Below are 18,627 nucleotides of genomic sequence, written 5' to 3' on the forward strand. Positions count from 1 at the left end.
TGGGGTGTTGTAGGTAGATTTCCTGAAGGGTGTTAGTACTTTAGATGCACAGCGACAGAGAACAAACATCTAGGTCGTATTACCTGGTTGCAGGGCCACCAACAGAAACTTAATTTTACTTTCGGGGTCCAACACAAACATAATATTTAGGGACCTAGTGACATGTGTAACCATGTAAAATATTGATTTTCAGGGCCCAGCAATCAAGGGCCCTCCTACAGTAAATACCCATCTGTTGGCTGCCCTGCCTGGTTTCCAGTAAGGTTATTGACTTAGTACATTCATTGCAGAGTTTGCAGGAAAATAGTCCACCATTCATCTGCATGCGTCCCAATGGCACATTCTGCATCTGAATACTGAAGATAACCTGTACTGCAGGGTGGTAAGAAGAAGACACACCTGCTTCCCATGTTATTTGCAGCAAATAATGCTGATAAAGTGATAAAAGTGGTGCTAAACTTGTCTTTCCTGGCTGTAGCCTTATGTTGACTAGTCATTGTTGCCTGGTCTTGTCTAATATGTCAATCGATATTGTACTTTGTATAGTCTTTACTGGACAACAACAAGTTCTTACTTGTACTGCCTGCTTCTAAGTCTTTGATAGACTGATGATCTTACATAAAAGAAAAATTAATATATGCAACTATTGTTATAAACTAAGTGGGACTTAGGCGAAACAATAGACCTCAAAGGGTTAAACCAAAAAAATTCCAAAACCACTGAACTACAGTATAGATAATCTCTCCCTAAGGGTGAAGACACACTACTAGTAGCAGCTACTTGTCACGGCTACTAAAATAGACAATACTTATCATTTCCTGATAACTGTCTCTACAGAGGCAATTCTCAGTATTGTCTATGGCAGGGTATTTTCTTGCGTTTAGTAGCTGTGACAGGTAGCTGCTACTAAGTAGCTCCATGTGTTTTCACCCTTAGGGAGAGATTATCTACACTGTAGTTCAGTGGTTTTGGAATTTCTGAGGTTTAACCCTCCTTTGAGGTCTATTGTTTCGCCAAAGTCCCACTTCGTTTATAATAATAGTTGCATTTATATGGAACCATTTAGGGCACTGGCACACAGGAAGATTAGTCGCCCGCGACAAATCTCCCTGTTTGTGGGTGACTAATCTCCCCAAAATGCAATCCTCTCAAGGCAACTTACGCGATTTCACTTAAATCGTGCCACCGCGTATGCCATCCCACCGGCGATTTACATTTTCGCCAGTGGGATGGCATTTTGGGGAGATTAGTCGCCCGCGAACAGGGAGATTTGTCACTCTAACTGGGCTACATACAATATCTAAAGAGCAAATAGGCATTCTCCTCAAATACCCACCCATCTTTCTCAGAATATCACAGCCATTGCCTGGTCTCTTTGTGATCAAGTATTTTTGTGAACAGCTAGGACCTGGAATAGTGTGGGACAGAAATGGTATTTCCCTGGCCCCTGGGGGACATAATACTATATTGTGTAGAAGTTAGAGGGTCACACGTTGGGCTTTCCTGACATGTAACCAAGTTCTACATTACCAGGGACCATGTTTTTAACTCTAGCTTTTGGAAGAGTAATGTGTCATACAATCAATGTTTGTGGCATTGGACTGGAATCTCTATGAGACAGATTTTTTAAATCATTAACCTGAGTGCCCGAGGCTATCCCCATCTATTGTCCAAGGAATCATTAAAAATTAACAATTTATATGTGATTCCCCCATGGAATTTGTGCAGGTTGGGCTAAGCACATGATCATTCTCACATAAATGGAGAAGTGGCAGTAGCACCATTTGTCAGATTTAGGTAACTTGGAGCACAGAAACCTCCAGACTGCAATCTGCAGCAAAGTTTAGCCGTCTTACAGCATGCTGCCTCCAGGGTCTATCCAACAAGGTGACCGTTTTGGCAGCTTATCTGCCCATTTGTGGGCACCACTGACAGGCCTCCCCAACCGATATCTGTCCATGAATTTGCCCTGGTCTCGATCGGGCAGGTTTGATTTTTCCATAGGATGGGTGACCATATGGGCTCATTGATGTGGTCCCCGATTCGACGGAGCCTAAACACACCATTTTGGCCCTAGGGGCAAATGATCGAATTAGTTCAATATCGCCCAACTGTAGTTGGGTATATCGGGAGAAGATCCGTTCACTTGTTAACCCCGCCATACAAGAGGATCTGGCCACCTTTACACATTTTCTTCTTCACTGTTATAGGCTTTGGATACACATTCAGCCTTCTTTCTATGTGGGCATCCATGATACCTCTAGTAATGGGACCCAAACCAACCTTCAGGATCTGACTTCCCACAAGGTTAGGGTTACTCTAATCTCCCCCAATCAGGTAGACTCCTAGGCCTCTGACCACTAGGGATACTTTCTAATAGACTTCTGGGAGAATCTAGGGTAATTAAAGTTGTTGAAGTAAAAATCTGGAGAATGCAAAATACAATTGCTTTTGCACACCTACAAAAAGTATTTTGCAGCCAGTGGAAAAAAAGGACTGTACATTTTATATGCAAAAAATAAAGACATTTTCTCACACACTTTGGGTATATTTATCATGCCGTGCAAAAAGTGGAGTAAAACATTTCCACATTTCCAGCGATGTTGCTCATAGCAGCCAATCAGATGCTTTGCTTTGGTTTTCCAACTGTCGAAATCTAATTGCTGATTGGTTGGCTTGGCAACATCACTAGTAATGCTTCAGTCCACTTTTTACACAGCATGATAAATATACCCCGTGTCTTCAAGATAAGCAGGTACATATTGCCATATGGGGATTTTCCGTAAGTAATATAAACAAACAATCTAAAACATGAAGGACTTAATAACCTCAGAGGCAATAATATACAATGAGATACCAATAAAAATAAAAAGCATCAATCTTTATTGTCCATTTCTGCCAGCACAATTAAAAGCCCTAACCCATAAAACCATAGATCGACTACCATTTAAAGGAGGGGCCCCCATTTACGCATAAGTATGATTATAGCTAAATAGAATGATCAGAATCCCATGTACAACTGTATTACATTTTTATAGCATTCAATTCTAACTTTCAAATATCAATTCTACGTATTTATATAAAACACCAAGATTAGTATATGGTGATATCAATCTATATGGTACTTCGGTAAAGTTTAGACAAACCAACCGCTCCTTGAAAGCACGTACTTTGTTACAGTCACCCCTACGAAATGTCTGTTATGGTCATTGATCTTCCCACGTTATCTAGGGAAAAGCCTCTGTTCTGTGTTGTGAGTAAGCAATTGCTCATTCTGTCTCCAAGCAGCAGAACTTGCCCTGATATTAATATGAGTGAAAAGAAGATTCTTGTCTCTTTCCCTTTCCTTGACAACACAAAAAGAAAGCAGGAAGTTCAAATTTACCTCTTGATAACCCCAGAAACTTATATTGCAATTATTATTACATAATCACAACTTGTAGATGCTTTATTTCATTTGACACAGAGCCGACACTCAACCCTGCAACCCTCGATTAAATAAGTCCAACTTTGCAATATATACACAAAAAATATAGAACTCTTCAATCCTATGCTCTGGAGCAAGGAGCCCCCCTTTCACCATAGGAAGGGGTTCTTTCTGCCAATTTATGGAAATTCCTACCAAGAGAGATGATGGTGAGGGACTCCAACATGGACAACAAGAAAGATCAAAGTTGTTCAGATCAATAAGCAAAGCCAGTGGCCACTGATCCTAAGGGGCTGATTTACTAATCCACGAACGGTCCAAATGCGTTTTTTTTGTAATGATCGGTATTTTGCGATTTTTTCGGAAATTGACGCAACTTTTTCGTAGCCATTATGAATGTTTCGCAAAATGTTGCAACTTTTTCGTAGCGCTACGACTTGCGCGAAAAGTCGTGACTTTTCCGCAGCTTTCGTGCCAAGTACGAAAGTTTCGGATTCATTCAAGCTTCAGTATGGTGACTTTCCTTGGGCCGGGTTGGAGCTGCAGAGTGCCATTGAGCCCTATGGGAGACTTTCCTTGGGCCGGGTTGGAGCTGCAGAGTGCCATTGAGCCCTATGGGAGACTTTCCTTGGGCCGGGTTGGAGCTGCAGAGTGCCATTGAGCCCTATGGGAGGCTTTCCTTGGGCCGGGTTGGAGCTGCAGAGTGCCATTGAGCCCTATGGGAGGCTTTCCTTGGGCCGGGTTGGAGCTGCAGAGTGCCATTGAGCCCTATGGGAGGCTTTCCTTGGGCCGGGTTGGAGCTGCAGAGTGCCATTGAGCCCTATGGGAGGCTTTCCTTGGGCCGGGTTGGAGCTGCAGAGTGCCATTGAGCCCTATGGGAGACTTTCCTTGGGCCGGGTTGGAGCTGCAGAGTGCCATTGAGCCCTATGGGAGACTTTCCTTGGGCCGGGTTGGAGCTGCAGAGTGCCATTGAGCCCTATGGGAGACTTTCCTTGGGCCGGGTTGGAGCTGCAGAGTGCCATTGAGCCCTATGGGAGACTTTCCTTGGGCCGGGTTGGAGCTGCAGAGTGCCATTGAGCCCTATGGGAGGCTTTCCTTGGGCCAGGTTGGAGCTGCAGAGTGCCATTGAGTCCTATGGGAGGCTTCCAAAATCATGCTAAGTCTGAAAGTTTCGCCCGCCACTTACGAGCGCTCAATTTGAAAAAGTCACGACAAGATACGAGCAAATCGTAACGGCTACGAAAAAGTCGCGACTTTTCACGCAAGTCGTAATTGTTACGAAAAGTCGTAACGGCGACGAAAAAATCGCAAAAATACGAAAAAGTCGCAAAATGTTCGTTTTCCAATCGGAATTTTTCCAATTCGGATTCGTGGGTTAGTAAATCAGCCCCCAAGTATTCCTATTTTTGTATTGCGGTTATGCCTATTGCCATCTCTATGTAATTGTATCGAGTATGTGTGTTACGGTGCCCATACACGTGAAGATCCGCTCACGTGACCAGGTGGGTGATATCGGGCAAAATGTAGGCTAATTCGATTGAATTATAATGGCGGCAATGGGGCAATCGGTTCAGGGACCGCATCAATGAGCTGATTTGGTCCCCGATCGATATCTGGACAATTTCAGGCCTTATATCGGTTGGGCATGCCCCTCGTTCCTGCCCCTACACAGGCCGATAAGCTGCCAAATCGGTCCAAGGGACCGGTCAGGCCGGCAGCTAAAATCGGCCTGTGTATGGCCACCTTTACCTGCAGTGTTAACTCATGACAGCTAGCTGATTTCCCAGGGAGATTACAGCAAAACAAGTATTGAAGCTTTACCAAGAAGAGCATCCCCCAGAAGCTGTCAGACATCTTCAGTTCAAGTGCCCTTGGAGGTTCCGACATTGGGTAGAGTTCCCCTTTGCTCATAAAAAGGTATAGGAAAACCCTTATGTATTTCGACATGCTTTCAAGAATGTCTAGGGTTTCAAATGTTTTCACACCAAATCTTGTCCTAACTGACCCTCAAGTTGGGTTTTTAGGTGCATCTAGTTCAAATAGGCACCCAAGTCTCACCTTAACTGGGCTTTAGGTTGAACCCAAACTGCGATTGCATCAGGTCAATTAGAAACCACTGATTTCGATTGTTAACTGTGGGGCAGAAACGTAATATTTTCTACCTAATCTTTGTAATTCTGTAAATGTATTTTTATTTATTGCATTGTTTGTCCCCTGTTTGTACTGTTACACAGCAGTGCTATATAATGACATATATATTACATATATAAATGCAGTTTGTTGGGTGAGCTTGCATCTTATCATTATCTAATCTATCTGATGGCGTATAACTCAACCCACAGTACAGGATAACGATAAGAGATAATAAAAATATATACATTCCATGAATTTATATGGCTTTTAATGTGTTGACTCAATTTCTCCACTGACTTGAACCCCTGTAAATGTCACAGTCACTTGGCTGAGTCCTGTATTATGATTTTTAAGCCTATGGCACACAAGGTGTATTCTACGCTGGAACTGAATGACAACTGGGCCATCTTGCTCTACTATATCTACTCCTGTAAAGTTAAAATTTTATTCATATTTATTCCTTCTTAGATTCAAAGGATTTTAATTTATGGGTATGTTAATGCTGTAAGTCAATATCAAAAAGTCATTTTATATGTTCTGGAACATCCAGGATTTGGTGCTACTATTTAAATCCACCTGCCCATGGGAATAGCTTTAGACCCAATATCAGTTTATTCAGACACTGAAAGGTATGCTGCTTTCATGAGAACTCATTTCCCTATCAGATAGAAAGGTGGGTCTATTACTGTTATCTCACTGAGCAAACAGACAGTACCAGCTTGCAGCCTGTACTTTGTGACTGTCACTGGGGAAACCAGAATCAATCTACCTCTTGTTTAAGAAAGATAATGGTTAAACCATAAATATTCTTTGCCAATATGTTGCGCACTACCCTTGTGAGCAAACATAAGGACAACCAGGGCCCCCTGTCATGTTTAGTCAGAAAGTTTATTCCGGATATTGGGTTGAAGTGGATATTAACCTGACAATGCCTGCCTATGGCATCTTTCAGACCTTAAAGGGCCAGAGGCTAATTAGGGGCTGATTGGCAATGCAGATGTCATAACGATAGTCAGAGTCGGACTGAGACCCCAGGGGCCCACTAGAAAAACTTAGACCATGGGCCCACTCTCCAAATTATTTTTCCTCCTTTCCTCACCCAACCTCTTTCTTCTCCTAGTCCATTTTATTTACATGCTAACATCTATTCTTCCATCTATTTCTATTCTCTATTTTGATTCAGAAATACGGAATGACCATGAAGCAGGCCAATTGGTCAGGAGCAGAAGGGCCCACTGACACCTGGGCCCACCGGGGGTTTTTCTGGTATCCTGGCAGGCCAGTCCGACACTGAAGATAGCGACGATAAGCAGGATCTCCGTGGAGTCATTTTAAACTGTTAGAAGTTCCACGATTAAGAGAACTCTTGAATAGTAACTCTTTTTACAAGTCTTTAATGGAAAACTATCCAGTCCATCTTGTGTTTCAGCTGTGACCCTCAGTCATTTTACAATGAAGTCTGTAACTAAAAGCTGCTAGGGAGGTTTATGGGCCAGGACAGATAGTCAGGAACTAAATTGCTATGAGAGTTTGGTCTCACCTAGACTGTGATTGCCTTCTGGGGGAAATTCCGCTTGCGATGTTTTCTGGAAGGCTGCCCTAAGCTGTTAATTGCCATGCTATGTTAGCTATTTCTAGGTGATGTTAATTGTTTCTAGGTGATGAACCCTATGATGCTGTTGAGATCCAGAATTCCCAGGTCTTTGCATAGACATACTGTACATCAACTGATATTCCATGACTTCTTCATTGGGAAATTTCTACTGGCTTGTTAACAGGTAGTGAAGCCCTATGAAGCTGTGACTTTTGCATTGAACCTATAGTCCTTTTAAGCCCATAGGTCTGTCAGACCTTTGCTCATGGGATGTATTTCTGTCCTACTATTGTCCAGTTTTAGGTGGAAGATCTCTCTGCCACTATGGAGTCTACCAGGATAAAGAAGATCCACAAACCATAGAAGTCACCACTGACAATTAGCCTTATCTTGGCATAGTGCTCCATCAGATGTTACCACAAGGATGTTTTTCATAGAGATGAGCAAACCTCCCATAGTTTGCTTCAGAAAAAACTTCAAAGTTTGTTAAAAAATTGGACCAAGGAAAAAGAGGGTAAGTAAAAAAATAGATACTTTCAGCACATGCACCAAGAATATCCAATCTGTGCAGTTGTAGGGCAACTCCCTGCAACTCTCAAATCTGATCGACAGCAATAAGCTTATGAGGGAAGCTGGGAGTCATATTTCAGCAATAGTTGGAGATTCACAGGCTGGACATCTCTTTTTCTAATTTTAATTTGGCCCCCTGCATCATTAAATGCCCCAGTATTTTTTTTATTTAAGATGAAAAAAGCTGACATACCTACAATGTTTAGTGCTCAGTTATTATGGCCATAATATGTACTATTGGCTGTAACTTCTGTTACAACAATAAATAGAAACATAGCTCAACATTGACCTCTACAGGCTCTCAGGCTCAGCACTGCAAATCCCTATTGTCTTAACTACAACTGTAAATAAAGATTATTTCCTAAAATATTTATATGAGCATAAATGTACCTTAAATAGGGTCCCTGTTTTCCTTTGATCCCACTACCATTAGGGACCTGGAAGAAACTACTCACAGAATGACTCTACTCCATTGGATGTCATGGGTTTGGGGCACAGATAGGTAATATTGCACTCTTGCTTGCCAGCCCCTGAGAACATTCCTGGGAAACCCTTTTCTCTACATTAACTCATTTACCAGTGTCAAAAAGTACAATAACTAGCTTCCTCACTCACCACTAGTGTAATGTTTTGCCTGTCTAATATCCTATGTGACCAACCTAGACACCATATAAAGAAGAAGAGTGATCTATATTCTGGATAATTGGATTCCCTTTAGTCTTGCCCAGAGCTTGGGATAGTCTAAGGCCCAGGTGAAATCTAAGCCAGGGTAGGGGGTCTGGTGATGTGATAAGCTGCATATAAGGCTAGATGAAATTAAATGTTGCTAAATGTTGCTCTGGGGCAATTGGGTGAGATAGCTATGTAACTTATAGCTCTACAAGGATGTTAAAGTTCAGTATCATGTGGCAAAACCATCAGTACGGGGACCACGAATGCAAAGGATTATGGGAACATGTACTTAAGGAACATTCTAGGAAATACCCCAGATAGTAGGCCCCTGTCTTAGTAGTGAGTATTGTTACACAGCCTCTTCTTTTATTGATAGTGCCGGGCACTGTATCAGTATGAGCTGCTCTTCTACCCGGTGCTTAATTAATCTGTGAATAAAAACTGGCACCCAGTGAATCTGTGTTAGAGAAGTTAATTCTGAACCCCATGGTGATATACTGTATGTTGCCTTTAGCCAGTCAAGGAGATTTAGGAACACCTTGGTGGACAGAATGCTGCAATGGGAAGAAAGAAAATGTGCCTGTTATACAGTATGTGGCGTGTACTCTCCACCTCAATCTAACGCATAGACATCTGAATATCTGGCTCTGAGCTCCCACAGGAAATTATAAAGAGAAAAATCATGATTAAACAGCATATTTTTATTGAAAAATGTATTTGCATTTCTGGATTCATGAAGAGCAGAGCAAGAACTGAGAAACTATAGTTTGAAGGACTACCCTTCCCTCTGGGTATCCAACCAGAGACCTGAATTAACAGTGAAGCCACATGAAGCCAGTTTGCCTTTAGCACTTCCTGTCACTTCTGGTCCCAAAAAAACGAGTTGATAAAACTAATTACCAACTGAGAAGCCCCAGATAATGAGTTGTTCAAAGGCTGCTGCTGCTGCTTAGAGAAAGAAGGGATTTATTCAAAGGTAGAGCTCTACAAACAAATTACCATGTTTGTAAAGGTAAGGTCAGTGAAAATAGCCCAACAAATTAGTGCTGTATAATAGCAAAACATGGGAAAATATGTTTTTTTAATTAAAACAATAGGCAGCATTTCAACACAAGTTCTATTTTTGTGTTAATTTCAGATTCAAACCACGATTGCTAAGAGCATATATTGTTTATGGGCATATTTGTAATCTTTTGATGATCATTTTCAGGCCTAAGAAAGGCAGAAAACTTGTACGTTTCTGAACTCACTTGCGTTTCGTGCAGTCAGTTGCTTTTGTTTTTCCCTGATCCTTGTGCAAAATCCGCGTGCATTCTGTTTTACTGGAAGCGCTGCTGGGTTTTTCAAGACAAGATGGGGAAAAACCAGAAAACAATCAATTGCAACACAAACAAGTGCCCAAAATAATCATCAATATGCCCCTAAATATCCTCTACTGAATTAGGCAGTCTTTATTAAAGATTAGTAATTTTTGGTCATTATAATTATCCTTTATATAATGCTTTACAGATATTGTACAGCTGGAGTGAATGGATGTTTAACATAATGGCCAGAACACTACTTGTTTCTTTGCATCTCTCTAACCTGTTAGTCAGAGATTTCAAGGGAGGCCACATGGGACATAACTGTCCAGTTGATTTGTTTTTGATCCTGACCTGCGTGCTAAGGGCACACTAACTGAACAGTGGCTATTACATGCCTTTATAGATTACATTTTTGGCTAATTAACTGCTCATACTAAATAGCCCTGAACTAAGTCTCACTCCTAGAGAGTGCTTTGACAGAGTCTAACCTGTAAATGACTTCACCTCACTCACGGGGTCCCTGACCTAGAATATCTAGATGGATTGGCTTCCTCACTAGGGCACAGGCTTGTGGGCCTATTTGGGTCCCAGGTTCAATGTGCAACACCTTCTGTTAATGATAGGAATGCCACAGAGGAAGTGCCCTGTGCCCTGTATAACACTATATTACAGTGGGCAGGAAGCGGTCATCCTATTTAAGGGCCAATAAATGCACATATGTACATAGCCGAAGTTGAAAGATAACATTCTATTTCACTGTGGGGCTACAATTAATTTTAAGCTAATTCTCACTTCTTAATGTTGTTCTAATCAATCTCCTATTTATATTTCAATCTTTTATTGAAACCACTGCCTGGTTGCTAGGGTAAGTTAGGCCCTAAAAGCCAGCTAACTGTTGGACACCACAATATATACTGTATTTTGGGGGTTGTATAATACAAGTACGGTTACCTATAGCAACCAGATGCCAACATGCTTTTATTTGGTTGTGCCCAGTTATTTTCTGAGGTAATTTTGGGAGTTCCCGCACTTTTCAGCGGCAGGGGTTACACGTAAATGGAGCGCAAACTTCAAGCAGCTTGTGAATGGGCTTTTATAGTCGGTGGGGGTTACAGGGTGACACCTGTATCATTTGTATAACGTTTGTAAGGCGGGCGAACTTCGCACCATTCAAATAACCCCTATTAGAACAGAGAGGAAACTGGGGACCCAGGAAAAATTCCTTCCCGCCCCACCCTTCTCTAACGTTCCGCAAGGTTGTTCAGCCTGTAGCCTCTCATGATGGAGACGTACTGGCGGAAGTACCGCTGGGAGAGACTTGCACCTGCAACAACTCGGTGTGGAACCAAAGAGAAGGACAGGTACGTCACTGACACCTTACAGGAAGTTACGTGTGTAGCCGCCAGGACACGCCTCCTGTTAACTAGGAAGTAACTTCCCCACTAGCCGAAGTTGGGGAGAGAGGAGCTGGTACAGGGGGAGGCACCGTGGGGCAGAGAGGCGGGGGGGCAGTGTTTGGGCTGGGTGAAGGCGTATGTAGGGTGCTGGGTGCTAGTACCGCACAGACAGGGGCAGGGAGACCGGGGGGCGGGTAGTGGCTGGCAGGTAAGGGGAAGGCAGTGAGGGATAGGGGCGGTGGGGCACATGGGGGGTGCGCTGTATGTACAGGGGTCACTGTGCCAGGCGTAAGGGTGGCATTTACGTATCTTGCCCGTATGATGTGCCCACACTGAGGGCTGGCACTCCTGCATTCCTGCTGAGCATCTGGCACCCGGGTGGCACCATGAACATTGATGTGGAGTTTCACATTCGGCAAAATTACCCGTGGGCCAAGTTGCCTGCCAACGTGAGACAGGTGAGTGCCCGTGTGTGGGGCAATAGTGCCAAGCATTGTGCCCCCCCCCCCCCCCCCCGCTTCCCTATTAGTTTCGCATTTGCATTGATTTCCCCTCGCTTGCTCTCTTATCCTCACTTTCTCTAAGTATTTACTTCTACTGCCATCGCTTGCATGACCTGTTGCACCCTCTCTCCATGGCCTGCTGTTATGTGCCCCCCCCCACCCTGCGTCCCCTACTGGCACCCTGCGTCCCCTACTGCCAGCGCCACCCTGCATCCCCTACTGCCGCCCTGCGTCCCCTACTGCCAGCGCCACCCTGCATCCCCTACTGCCGCCCTGCGTCCCCTACTGCCAGCGCCACCCTGCATCCCCTACTGCCACCCTGCGTCCCCTACTGCCACCCTGGGTCCCCTACTGCCACCCTGGGTCCCCTACTGCCACCCTGCGTCCCCTACTGCCACCCTGGGTCCCCTACTGCCACCCTGGGTCCCCTACTGCCACCCTGGGTCCCCTACTGCCACCCTGGGTCCCCTACTGCCACCCTGGGTCCCCTACTGCCACCCTGGGTCCCCTACTGCCACCCTGGGTCCCCTACTGCCACCCTGGGTCCCTACTGCCACCCTGGGTCCCCTACTGCCACCCTGGGTCCCCTACTGCCACCCTGGGTCCCCTACTGCCACCCTGGGTCCCCTACTGCCACCCTGGGTCCCCTACTGCCACCCTGGGTCCCCTACTGCCACCCTGGGTCCCCTACTGCCACCCTGGGTCCCCTACTGCCACCCTGGGTCCCCTACTGCCAGCGCCACCCTGCGTCCCCTACTGCCACCCTGCGTCCCCTACTGCCAGCGCCACCCTGCGTCCCCTACTGCCACCCTGCGTCCCCTACTGCCACCCTGCGTCCCCTACTGCCAGCGCCACCCTGCGTCCCCTACTGCCACCCTGCGTCCCCTACTGCCAGCGCCACCCTGCGTCCCCTACTGCCAGGGTCACCCTGCGTCCCCTACTGCCACCCTGCGTCCCCTACTGCCACCCTGGGTCCCCTACTGCCACCCTGGGTCCCCTACTGCCACCCTGGGTCCCCTACTGCCACCCTGGGTCCCCTACTGCCACCCTGGGTCCCCTACTGCCACCCTGGGTCCCCTACTGCCAGCGCCACCCTGCGTCCCCTACTGCCACCCTGCGTCCCCTACTGCCAGCGCCACCCTGCGTCCCCTACTGCCACCCTGCCGTCCCCTACTGCCACCCTGCGTCCCCTACTGCCAGCGCCACCCTGCGTCCCCTACTGCCACCCTGCGTCCCCTACTGCCAGCGCCACCCTGCGTCCCCTACTGCCAGCGCCACCCTGCGTCCCCTACTGCCACCCTGCGTCCCCTACTGCCACCCTGCGTCCCCTACTGCCACCCTGCGTCCCCTACTGCCACCCTGCGTCCCCTACTGCCACCCTGCGTCCCCTACTGCCACCCTGCGTCCCCTACTGCCACCCTGCGTCCCCTACTGCCACCCTGCGTCCCCTACTGCCACCCTGCGTCCCCTACTGCCACCCTGCGTCCCCTACTGCCACCCTGCGTCCCCTACTGCCACCCTGCGTCCCGTACTGCCAGCGCCACCCTGCGTCCCGTACTGCCAGCGCCACCCTGCGTCCCCTACTGCCAGCGCCACCCTGCGTCCCGTACTGGCAGCGCCACCCTGCGTCCCGTACTGGCAGCGCCACCCTGCGTCCCGTACTGGCAGCGCCACCCTGCGTCCCCTACTGGCAGCGCCACCCTGCGTCGCCTACTGCCACCCTGCGTCCCCTACTGCCAGCGCCACCCTGCGTCCCCTACTGCCACCCTGCGTCCCCTACTGCCAGCGCCACCCTGCGTCCCCTACTGCCAGCGCCACCCTGCGTCCCCTACTGCCAGCGCCACCCTGCGTCCCCTACTGCCACCCTGCGTCCCCTACTGCCACCCTGCGTCCCCTACTGCCACCCTGCGTCCCCTACTGCCACCCTGCGTCCCCTACTGCCACCCTGCGTCCCCTACTGCCACCCTGCGTCCCCTACTGCCACCCTGCGTCCCCTACTGCCACCCTGCGTCCCCTACTGCCACCCTGCGTCCCCTACTGCCACCCTGCGTCCCCTACTGCCACCCTGCGTCCCCTACTGCCACCCTGCGTCCCCTACTGCCACCCTGCGTCCCCTACTGCCACCCTGCGTCCCCTACTGCCACCCTGCGTCCCGTACTGCCACCCTGCGTCCCGTACTGCCAGCGCCACCCTGCGTCCCCTACTGCCAGCGCCACCCTGCGTCCCCTACTGCCAGCGCCACCCTGCGTCCCGTACTGGCAGCGCCACCCTGCGTCCCGTACTGGCAGCGCCACCCTGCGTCCCCTACTGGCAGCGCCACCCTGCGTCCCCTACTGGCAGCGCCACCCTGCGTCCCCTACTGGCAGCGCCACCCTGCGTCCCCTACTGGCAGCGCCACCCTGCGTCCCCTACTGGCAGCGCCACCCTGCGTCCCCTACTGGCAGCGCCACCCTGCGTCCCCTACTGGCAGCGCCACCCTGCGTCCCCTACTGGCAGCGCCACCCTGCGTCCCCTACTGGCAGCGCCACCCTGCGTCCCCTACTGGCAGCGCCACCCTGCGTCCCCTACTGCCACCCTGCGTCCCCTACTGCCACCCTGCGTCCCCTACTGCCAGCGCCACCCTGCGTCCCCTACTGCCAGCGCCACCCTGCGTCCCCTACTGCCAGCGCCACCCTGCGTCCCTTACTGCCAGCATTAGGGCCAGACATTGCCCTAATGCAGAGCCTGTATATGTGCAGTAAGTTTTAAGACATAAGAATTAGTGTCTCCTGATAACATGCTGGGAAGGGCTGCATGGCATCTCCAAGAGAAATAAGCTATCAGGTGCCAGGGTGCTTACAGACGGCCATGGGCATTAAACTGAGTGATTAACTGCACTGTGATACTTGGTGGTACAGCCAGCCTTCCAGTTCTGCCACACTGGCCTACTCAGCCCATTAAATTAAAGTTGCCCTTATTTGTGCAGTAGAGTTACCTACCTGAGATAAAGTCACACCAGGTGACACAGATGTCCTTGTCCCCCTGCTGCTTAAAAAGCTACTAAAGGAGAACTAAAACAAATATGACTACAAGTGCTGTATTTTATATAGTGTACTTAATGCACTAGGTATAGGGTCTGTATAACATAATGGTCTATGCCTTCAAAGTTGTCACAGGAGCTCCCCATCTTGGATCTTAGTAGGAGTGTCAGTGGCACTGCACATGCTCAGTGTGCTCTGGACAGCTATTGAATTGCTAAGCTTAGGGGTTGTTGCAAACTATCAAGAAGAAAATTATGGTTGACTGTCATAGAAGCTGATGCTGCAGGGCTGATTTGCACTGGTTTCTGATTTGCCATGTAATGTGAATCTAAACAAATTATCAAGCAACACGTTACTAATCAGCCTTGTATTGGGAGTTTTATATGCAGTATATTGTGAGTGGGGCCTTTCTCAAGTAAATAAAAGCAGCACGGAGAATATGTTGGAAGTATGTTAAAAGAAGATGGGGGGTACTGGGTGCATGTTTGGACTCGCAAATCTTCCCTGCTAAGGGCTGTGGTTTACTTGGGCTGGTACAGAAACCTAAAACATATGCAGCATTTCTACTATTATTTATTTATTTGTTTATTTGTCAGTCCAGTTCACATAGGGGCTACCAAATGACCAATTATAGCCCTTATTTGGCACCCTCAACTGTTTGAATGTAGCTCACTGGTAAAGAATATTTGGGACCCCCATATTAGAGGAAAAAAGATGTATCTCAATTAACAATAGGCAATCAGCAATCAGTGTACAAATATTTTAATAGTCAGGGTCTTTTTTTGGCTTATTCAGTAGCCCCCCATCTTCTTTTCTGTGGATTCCCATCACATGCTCTGTGCTGCTGGCACTTACCTGAGCTTAGGGACCCACTCACAATATACTGTATATATAGAATATAAATGTCACAATATACTGTATATATAGAATATAACAGTCACACTATACTGTATATATAGAATATAACAGTCACACTATACTGTATATATAGAATATAACAGTCACACTATACTGTATATATAGAATATAAATGTCACAATATACTGTATATATAGAATATAAATGTAACAATATACTGTATATATAGAATATAAATGTCACAATATAAGGCTGACTAATAAATAATGCATTCTTATTATGACAACTCCAGAAACCAATGCAATAAACATCAGAATTAAATTATCAGCCCTATAGCGTCAGGCATTATTTTAATGCAGTTGTATTCTCTTAGCTGGATATAGCAGTATGTCATCACAGTATTATTTTATAATTAAAAAAGTAATTAAAAAGTTCCAAATATTTTCTAGCTATATATATATATATATATAATTTTACTGTTAATATGTTGTGATTGTTTTTTGGCTTCTTTAGCTAGCTCTTTGTCCGGTTTCTGTACCTTGCAGAAATGAGCCCCAGTAAAATAACATGGGATTGGCTGCTTAATAATTTTCTAATTAAAATATATTGTTTTCTTTTTCTTCTCTTTCAGAGCCTGGGAAACTCCCCCAAGGAATATGAAAAGCATGTCATACTGTACAGTATCCGAAATCAGCTGAGGTACAGGGTTAATTTGGGTAAGATATGCCATTAGCCGTACAGCCCCCTGTCTCTTGCTATTTGCCTCTCAAAGGTTAACGCTGGGGTAAAACTACTAAAGGTAATTTGCCTGAGTCAGCAGAAGGAAACCATAGGCCAAACACAAGCAACCTCTATATGAAAGAAATATTTGTTGCAGTGAGTTGGAATTTTCATACATTAACAGTGGAACACTTACCCTTTGCATTCTCTTCACATCCTGATCACTAGACCAGAAAACTGAACATCTTTCCTTATTTTAGTGGCATATATGTATGCAAGTATGCATTGCGACCTGTACATGGGGCCTACAGCCATAGCTATAGGGCTGCAAATATGCTAGCTAGGGTATACTGGTCAACCAGAGTTAGGGCTCCAGATATTAACCCTGTGTCTTTATCAGAGAACAAGACACTTTTGCCAGTATCTATATATTTTTTTTTATGAAATGCCACATCAGCTTTTTAAAGGGATACTGACATGAAAAAATAACTTTTCAAATTATGAATCTACATAAAAAGTTACCTATAGGTCATGTTGATCTTTTTTTCATGTATGTAATTGTTGCTTGAAGTTTCTAAACCTGACTGTTTTGCCAACCTGACTGTCCCTTCTCAGCCTGTCAGTTATAGCTTCTAATGCTAACGGCCTACTGCAGCACAAATATGGCCGCCCCCCTCATAGCAGAACATGGGGGATCAGATAAGGAATGGAAAAGCATCAAGAAATACTTTTTTGGCAAAATTATAAAGCTCATGCAAAGACAATGTTATGATAGATGTAAAAAAGGTTTAATTTCTGGTGTCAGTATCTCTTTAAGACATTGTGACCTAAATGACTCTGTATTTAGACAGGTGCTTTGAGAAACATTATAATTAAAACATTATAATTAAGAATGAGTTATTAAAGGGGAACTACAGTTTTCAAACCAAATTTTGTTAAAGAGCCCCACACAACACAGAAACCCCTAATATACCTATCCCTGTAATCTGTTCCTTCAAACAGTAGGAATAAATACCATTTTTATATGCTAAAATCCAGCTGCAAAACAGTTCTTCTCTTTCTGCATCATTTGAAATCCTGGCAGGGGAGGAGGGACTAAAACACTGATGTTACAAATTGTAACAACTTCTCCACAGCTTACAGACAGCATGCAGGAACTACATAACCCACAATGCATTGCACTGGGATGTTCCTTTCCTTATTGACATCACGTGTGCAGCAGGGAATTGTGGGATTGGGAGGATACAGGCTGAGGGCAGGCGACTATTGTTAATTTTATTTGTGTCACAAAGTACTCAGCCAGATCAGCAGGGGAACAGAGGGCGGGGCTTGGGGAACTGTTCCAAACCATAGAATTACATTAAACATCATGAAATGGCTGCATGTCTTTTAATTGATGTATATTGCAAAGTTGCTGGAAATTATGTTTACTTTTTTAAAAAGTTCAAGTTGTGTTTGGGTGGGGTTCCCCATTAGCTGCTCTGGAGTGCAACATGCGGCCACTCCCACACATACACACATACACAGCCAACACTCTGCAGTAATTTGACACAGGTGGGGAGGGAAATGTCACTTACAGATCATGAATAAACGAAACCTGCTCAAGGGCAAACAGTATTGACTTTAAGACAATGGCTGGGTGACATTTGTTATTATATAATACAGACAAATATAGCGGCAGCCGTATTGTATTGGGTTTCCTGGTTCCGTTTCACTGAGCTGAATCACCCTGCGTATTGTAAGCAGATACTTGGGAAAAAATCAGTTAAAGGAACAGTAACACTAAAAAATGAAAGAGCTCTAAAGTAATAAATATATAATGCACTGTTGCCCTGCACTGGTAAAACTGGTGTGTTTGCTACAGTAACGCTACTATAATTTATATAATAAGCTGCTGTGTAGCCACGGGGGCAGCCATTCAAGCTGGAAAAAAGGAGAAAAGGCACAGGTTACATAACAGATAACAGATAAGTTCTGTAGAATACAATAGTGTTTTCTCTGTTATCTGCTATGTGCCTGTGCCTTTTCTCCTTTGAATGGCTGCCCCCATGGCTACACAGCAGCTTATTTATATAAATTATAGTAGACTTTCTGAAGTAAACACACAACTTTTACCAGTGCAGGGCAGCAGCACATTATATTTTAGTTACTTTTATACACTTTCATTTTTTGGTGTTACTGTTCCTTTAACGTCAGTATTTTTCATTAAACTTCCAGCGCAAACTTTGCTATTGATGATTTTGCCCCAGTCTGTGTTCTCATAGCTCATAAAGAAGATTTACATTTTGGGGTGGGTGAAAATGCTGGAATGAGTAAAGCAACTGCTTAGGGCCCATGCTTGCACCCTGCCTTCCCTAACTTGCCACTCACCTGCCCCAGAACCACCTCGGAATACTGTTGCAGGTGTGTTATTGTTCATTTAAGTGATA

General features: G+C 45.7%; 1 protein-coding gene across 1 annotated transcript in view; it reads left to right on the top strand.

Moving 5' to 3' along the window:
* Positions 1 to 11,378: 11,378 nt before the first annotated feature.
* The window catches only part of fam91a1 (family with sequence similarity 91 member A1), a 31,096-nt gene continuing 23,847 nt past the window's right edge, over positions 11,379 to 18,627 (top strand). The window contains 2 exon segments of the mRNA NM_001113952.1: positions 11,379 to 11,555; positions 16,110 to 16,194. Of these exon segments, the coding sequence (NP_001107424.1) occupies positions 11,484 to 11,555; positions 16,110 to 16,194 (157 nt within the window). The 5' untranslated portion in view covers positions 11,379 to 11,483.

The sequence above is a fragment of the Xenopus tropicalis genome, chromosome 6 (assembly GCF_000004195.4).
Source record: "Xenopus tropicalis strain Nigerian chromosome 6, UCB_Xtro_10.0, whole genome shotgun sequence".
In the NCBI taxonomy this organism is placed as follows: Eukaryota; Metazoa; Chordata; class Amphibia; order Anura; family Pipidae; genus Xenopus; species Xenopus tropicalis.